General features: G+C 40.4%; 1 protein-coding gene across 1 annotated transcript in view; it reads left to right on the forward strand.

The window, feature by feature from the left end:
- The window catches only part of HMBOX1 (homeobox containing 1), a gene marked incomplete at both ends in the record, with an annotated part of 113,309 nt that extends 112,421 nt beyond the window's left edge, over nucleotides 1-888 (forward strand). The window contains one exon of the mRNA XM_081997536.1: nucleotides 751-888. Coding sequence (XP_081853662.1) covers nucleotides 751-888 — 138 coding nt within the window. The remainder of the gene's footprint in view (nucleotides 1-750) is intronic.
- Between the last annotated feature and the right edge of the window lie 6,507 nt (nucleotides 889-7,395).

The following is a 7,395-nucleotide window of genomic DNA, read 5'->3' on the forward strand; positions in this document are numbered from 1 at the left end:
AACATGCACCCCCGCTCCCCTGCCCTTAAAGCCATTTTTACTTTTGTTTGATGTAAAAATCAGTGAATCCTACAACTGAACTGTGATAAGTAAAGCAGTGCTCCCCGTTGCTGCTTTGCAATTTATTACCATCCCAGTGCGTGCCCTTGCTTATTAGGTCCCAAGAAGCCCCGAACAGTTGTTCTCTATTTACTAGTTATTTGTAATAAACATTTACCATATCAACCATCAGCCATTTCCTTTCCAAACTGAAGAACCTGAGTCTATTTAGCCTCTCCTTGTAAGGAAGCCACCTCATGCCTCTCTTCCCCTGGGCTGCTGTTCTCTCTACCTTTTCTAATTCTATTGCATCCTCTTTCAATGGGATCACTAGAACTGTATACAGTATTCAAAATGTAAGGATAGCATGAATTTGTGCAGTGGATAATGATTCCTATCTTAGTTCAGTTTCCTGACGTATGTTGTGTGTCACTTTTATCTTTATAATTTAATACTTTCCTCAGAATATCCCCCACCCTCAAATTTCTCTCTCGAAAATCGGCTATGCCACTCCTTGCCCTGCTTACCTTTGTCTGCGCAGTGAGAGAAATCAGTCCTAAATCAATTTTATAAATTCCTTTCACTTTCTACCCCTGCAACAAATGTGCAATTTGCTGCCCCTAGTCCATTACTTTACACACAAGTTTTTATCCGCTGGTTTTCTACTTATGGAGTAACAATGCTTCTCTCTTCTCCTTTCCGCATGCACAGGATGACAGCACTAGCCATAGTGACCATCAAGACCCTATTTCATTAGCCGTGGAAATGGCAGCGGTAAACCACACCATCTTGGCATTGGCCCGGCAAGGAGCCAACGAGATCAAGACAGAGGCTCTAGACGACGACTGATGCAAAGAAAGGGGAGGGTCAAAGCAAGAAGTAACTTAGTTTTAGACGTAGCACCTTAGCAGACTTTCCTCGGTCCTTAATATGTGTTCTTACAGTATAACTTTGCAGTTTCTTGTACGTCAGTTAGCTGTTAGGGTCTTGTTCTGTGAAGATGGCATGGTGCCCTCAGCCTTTGCATATACTCTCTCAGTATTAATTCCCAATAAATAATCAATCAACAACCAACCTCCCTCTCCCAGCCCCAGTGGCTAGAAAAATCTTGCTGCTCTGTCTTAGCATTCAAAGTGCTTCCAGGTATTTTAGACAGCCCTCAATTACAGGTCTTAGGCTACACTTAAAATCTTGGATACCCTTAGAGATTGTGTTGAAAAATAGTCTGTACGCTTTTCCTTCTCCGAGACTGAAAGGATGCAAGCTGAGGTAGTGGCACAGGGTCGATGGACACCAAATCGGGAGTATCAACAGAGAGTAAAAAGAACACTAGAAACCCCACTTCAGCATGGGAATAAATGATTTCCAGCTGCAATAAGCCGTGCCTCACTGGTCATACAGTGACTTGATCTACTTTTGGGTGCTGTGCTGAGAATGTCCATTGGAAACACATTCCCATATTTTGGTTGGTGTTCACATGTTCAACACAGACATCCTCTACTCTCACGAGCTGCGTGGCTTAGTGGATAAGTACTGCCTTCTGCCTCTGGGACCATGATTGAAGCCCAGCCTGGGATCATATGAAAAATGAGCTGAATGTCTAATGGGCAACAGCCCACTTCTCAAAACCACTATTCATTATTTGGCATGGCTAGCAGTGCCTGCTCAGAAGAGGTCTAGACTCTATTGATCTGTCATTAACAATTTCACCTTTTATTCTTCCTCTCGCCTTTTCTGTCCCCACCCTACTACCCTCCCCACTTTGCCACTTTCAAAAGCAATGTTTTCCAGGAAGGTGTTAAGGTCATAAAATGGGTGAGTGGTTTTTTACACGTCTGTGTAACTAATGCCTACATCCTGACTAGCCTGAAAGGTTATTGGAGAACTTTTGCATCTGACCTTTGCTAGATAACCATCATAGCATAAATATTCTCCTAAATGCGAACTCTTCTTTGTTTGTTTAAAGGCAGGAGGATCTCTTACCTGAGAAATGGGGTGTGAATGTTTTGTGTTCTCTTTACTCTGTCCTTGTTAAGATGTGAGAAAGCTATACTGCTACGAGCAATTTAATTAATAATTGGAAGCCATACTGATAATGGATGTGGTAATATTTGTAAAGCAAACCTACTTTAAGTAGCAGAAACTAATGGAATTGTTTTCCTTGATCATATGTAGCACTTTTGTTACTTTTTTCTTAAAGATATTTATATTTGATAAGTCTTTTTCTTATCATTTGAGAATTCAAAATACCAAACAGCAAACTTGCATTACAGAGTCACCCTGCGATCACCTTGTCATCTAGTATCTAAATGATGAACTGTGTGTGCATCTAAGAAAATTACATCTGCTGGCATTGTGTGGAAATGATCTCCTGGCATCCTGATAAAATGATATGTTGCTGCTGGTAAGAGGAAGCATTTTGATGGAAACAGCACGGGAAGTATTAGAGACGGGCAGGACTGTGTTACGTGAAAAATAAAAATTAAAAACCTATGTAAATTTTTGTATCTAGATACATAAAAATTTGCATAGTGTTTCCACAACATTCCATTTTTATCTTCCCTGTTGATGTGGGAATAGCTTAAAAAGGGGAAAGCAGCTTAGTCTGAAGGATGGGTTTCCCTTTTCCCCCTTCCACTTCTAAAGGTGGAGGGAGTGAGGGGAAGTTGCTATTACTTGGCTTGTTCTCATCCCATCCTCGCGCTTAACTATCAGGTCGCTTTGTGAACTCCTAAAACGTGGCTCCTCAGCAGGTTTTTAGCCAGCCTAAACGCCTTGAAGGTGTAGGCTAACTGGATCATTTTTACATCTGTTAATCTTGTGAAAATTGCTTAGGTAAGTGTGGAGGAGATTTTGTGCTTTCAGAGGGCACAGAGTTGGCACCTCTTTGTCTCTGTAACTTTGAAGATATATAGGTAGGGCTTGGCCTCGTCTTTCATTTATGGATTTCATTGGGAAATTTATGTGCTTTCCTTAGATATAGATCACTGAAGCAGAATGAAGCTGTCTGTTTTCTGTTTTATTGCATTTCTTGAGTAGGCAAATTCCTAAGTAGCATCAGGGCAGACTCAGGAAAGAAAGGAATTGGATCAGCAACCATTGCACCATTGCAGGTTTTCTTCTTAATGTGTGTATGAATGTTTTGGTACTAAGGAGTGAAAAGACAGGGAAGCTTTTATTTCTATTTTTGCACAACAGAAGGATCGAGCAAACTATAGCCTTAGTGGAATTTTACCTACTTATTCATACTACAGTCACACACCAAACTGACAAGCAACATCCAGGATTTATAGTAAGGAGATTTTAATAATCGATGGCCTCTTTACGTTGGGATTGCCACCACCATTTGTTCTGGCTGTTTCATTTTAAAAAGAACAGACTCAAACTGTTGGACAGCTGCAATTTTAAAAGAAATATTGCTTACTATACCATCTTAAAAAAAAAAAGGCATTGTTTCAAGCATCGCCTTTTTAAAGTAATAGGGAAGAATAAATATAGTACTAGAACTTCTAGATCCTGATTATAAGTTCATGTGATGCAGGATCAAAATAACACCACTAAAATCATATGGCTATACCATCTAATGTAGAATAATCTGGTCTTAATTCTGTTTGTCACTGTCAGATAGCTCCTGGTCTCATCATGCATCAATATCCTATCTCAAGGTTAAACAGTTAAAGTCCTCGTGAACAACTGGAGATTGGCAGATCCTCCTTGTCTGTAGCTTCTTGGTAAATACCAGTTTTCTGCTTTCCCACATCACCTTCTCACCAGAGAAAATAGCAAATGGCTTAGCTGGGGGATCAGACGCTTAGTTCCACGGTGTCAGCGTTTGGGTTGCCCCAGTCTATTTTGTTTTTTCTTTGACCTTTGAGAGGTACGAGGAAAGCGTAAGACTTCAGGTGTTATTGGGGTGTTCGTGGCAGTCCGTTGCCTTTATTCTGAAAAATCATAATGAACAATTTGCAGTCGGTTAATAACTTCTGGGTTTGATGTGAATTAGCTAAAATGGAACAGATGTTGATGTGATCGGGAGAAGCGTATGTGATAGTGAAAGAATTGGTGGAGAGCGCATCCTGGAATTTAGCCTTTGTTCTAGGTTTTTTTCCACAATATGGGAGTCATCTTTGTGTTTCTGTCTCTGGATTTTCTTGAAAATTAAGCCTCATTTTTGTAGCATTGCAATTCAGTTGCAATTTCTTGTAGCCAACCTGGAATTACTGCAATTTGTTCTTGTGTGGGTTCCCTTGAAGTGGATCTTGTGGCAGACTAGATCTACCTTTCTGTTCTGTGAGTAGAGAAGTAGTTATTTAATATGTTCTTCTTCTGTAATGGGCACAGATTGCTTTTAACTTTGTAGAGTAAGTTCTGGCTGTTATTTTGTTGCTCATAAAGTCTGTATACTTGAGTTGTTGTCGCTTACCGTCTTCTTAAAACAACAATTTCTACCTCCACTTCTTTTTTAGATCGTTTTGGGGTTTTTTTTCTTCTTCTTTTTTTTTTTTTATTCCCCCACCTTCTTCTGGAAGTATGAGATGCCAGACGTTTGTAAAACATTATGAGTTGATAAAAAGAAGTCGACATAGCAATGAGCAATCATGTTGTCTGTTGATGCCCTAGCATTATAGAGACATCTTCTAAATACTCTATAAACATCATACGTGTTGTTACAGTGTAATCGCATTAGTCATGTTGGATGTGGACAAGTTGGTTTTGAGTCAGCACTGCACCCTTGCACCAATTAAGGAATCTCATTAGGAAAAGTCTTCAGCAGGTCAAGGAAAGCGATTAAGTCCCCTCAGTTCATCACTTGTGGGACCACGCCTGGAGTACTGTGTGCAGGGCTGGGCAGCAGTGAGTCCATCGCAGGGCTGCTGAGAGGAGAGGGTTGGAGCACACGACACGTGGTGAGAGATGGCGAGCGCTGCGTTTGCTCAGGCTGGCTCTGGTGGCATCCTGTATTCTGTTCTTCAGCTGTCTTCACGGGTGGGTTTGGAGAAGACGGAGCCAGGCTCTTCTCAGAGGGGCAGAGCAAAAAGGGGAGGGGCAGTGGGCTGAAGCTGCATTAAAGAAAATCCCAGATGACTATAAAGAGAAATATTGTCACACTCGGAGTGGTAGAACAGTGGCTCAGAAAGGCAGTGGGAACCCCATCCTTGGGGATGTTCAAAACTCAACTGGACAAGGGTGAGTTAGAGACCTCCAGAGGTCTCTTCTGACCTAAATTATTCTGTGATTCTGTACAAGCCTGCTCAGGTAGAGAGAGGTGTTTCCTAGTTCTGATCGATACATGTTGACTTGTTTAAAGAAATGCTCTTAATTTGTGTTGGCTTTTTACTTTTTTTTCTATTTTCCTTACTTCATAAAAAGTTATCTTTCCTAATTTCCTATATTCTCCTAATAGAGGGGAGCTTTATTTGCAGGGTCTGACTCCAGGCTCCAATCAAGCCATAAGTAATAAATTTAATTAATTATTTGCTCTGTTTACACAGTTCTTCAGGGATATTTGAATTATTCTGTCTGTTTGTCGCCTAAGATCAGACTGGTAAGTTTTCCATGTTTTCATAACATTTGTGCTGTAGATCAGGTTTTGCCTTCCTTTGCGAGGATTTATCATTGTCTTGCTGCTGTGAGTGCAGACTTGAAAAATTTCACATAGCTGAACATATTACAGGAAAAATTGTAGCTAACTTAAGCCCACTGATGACTACTGTGATAAGCTAGAAGTAAATCATTAATTGGTGATTATCGGAAGCTGAAAGGGTATAACTGGGAAAGAGTCACAACATACTCGCTTGGATCCTCCTTTTCTTGCCTTAAGTGTTTGCTGTCGGCCACTGCTAGGAAAAACAAACATACTTCACTAGGCAGACTTTGGGTCTGATTTAGATGTTATTCTCAAACCACAATGGTGTTTGCCAGTATGGACTGGCGTGGGGTCAAGTCAGACTCTCCAGATTTCTGCCTTCAAGGTGCATAAGAGCATGAAGATGAGTTCACCAAGATTTTGAGTTCCCTTATGTGGTATAAAAATTTTCCTTCCCAGTGGCATGCTGCTTGCAAAGAAATAAAGGCATCATGCTGGCCTTCCCGCAGAGTAGCTGAGTCACCGAGACATGTGGTAGTTGTAACAGGATTTCATAAGGAAACACTCTTTATTATTTTCATGTAGCTAAAACCAACAAAATTGCTGTAAGAGTTTTCAAAATGCAGTTGCTGCCCCTAAAGCACTTACTGCAAGATGTCGGTGCCCTGTGTGTAATCTCAACTCGAATGCAAAGCTGGATTCACACCTTTCTCTGCAAATTACTAAGGTTCAATGTGAGATTTTGCCCATAGTACTGAGAGCGGTGGATGTTTAGTAGGGGATTTTTTTTTTTCCCCTTTATCCCTGGAATTCTGCTCATTTTAGATAATAATTTTCATACCAGAAAGTTTATGTTCCTTTTCCCACCCCAACTACACCATTGTGCAACATTCATTAGCTTCTTTCAAGTTCGTTGGATAATTACCAGCAAATTCCAGCAGTTTTTTTGTCAAAATAAACTTTGCTCTTATTTGAGACAAGACTTCCCACCCAAGTAGCTCTCGCACTCTTTGAAAGTTACTTAACTTGTTAATATTATTTTGATCAAAGTCTTAAGCTTGTAGGCAATAATCCTGACTTTGGTGTAGCTTTTATCATTTGGCAGGAATCTTTGTTGGCAGGATTGGTCTTGAAAACTGTGTCATATGTCAGTGACCTAACATGCGTTCGTTTGGCAGCTGAATATTTTGTGTCCCTGTTAGTAGCAGTAGTCAGGGTTCTGTCGTGATCCCGACTAATTTTATGGAGTTTTGTGGAGTCAGGCGTTTTCACTGTGATTTCTTGTAAGGGAAGGATGATGGCCTGACCAAAAAGTACCTTGCAGCTCCCAAGAAGAGTTGCAGAGACATTTCAAAATAAAACATTCCCCCTTGGGCTTTTTTTGTAGCTGGGATGTTTACTCGGGATATTGAATCAGTTATTGGCCAAGAGGCATTTGGCAAGCTGAAGAGCATAGCCCTAAAACCTTCATTTTAGCATCTATTACTATTAGAACTGCTGTCTAATTTGTGGGGTTTAAACTGTCCAACTAAAGATGCTGTACATTAATGAAAAAAAGGCATTCTAGAGATGGCAGCTATAAATTCGAATTTAAAATACATGCTAATTATTTTTCTCCTTTGTGAGAAATGTGTTATAACTAGAAAAGTGGACCTGGTCGTTTTGAGGACTGTCAATAAGATGACAGCTTTTTGATGTTGGTTTTTGTCCAACAAATCAAATAAATGAAAGTAATCTCAGTGGCACCAGTGAAACAGAGATGTGGGGAG

The sequence above is a fragment of the Phaethon aethereus genome (assembly GCF_964289735.1).
Source record: "Phaethon aethereus genome assembly, chromosome: 3".
Lineage (NCBI taxonomy): Eukaryota > Metazoa > Chordata > Aves > Phaethontiformes > Phaethontidae > Phaethon > Phaethon aethereus.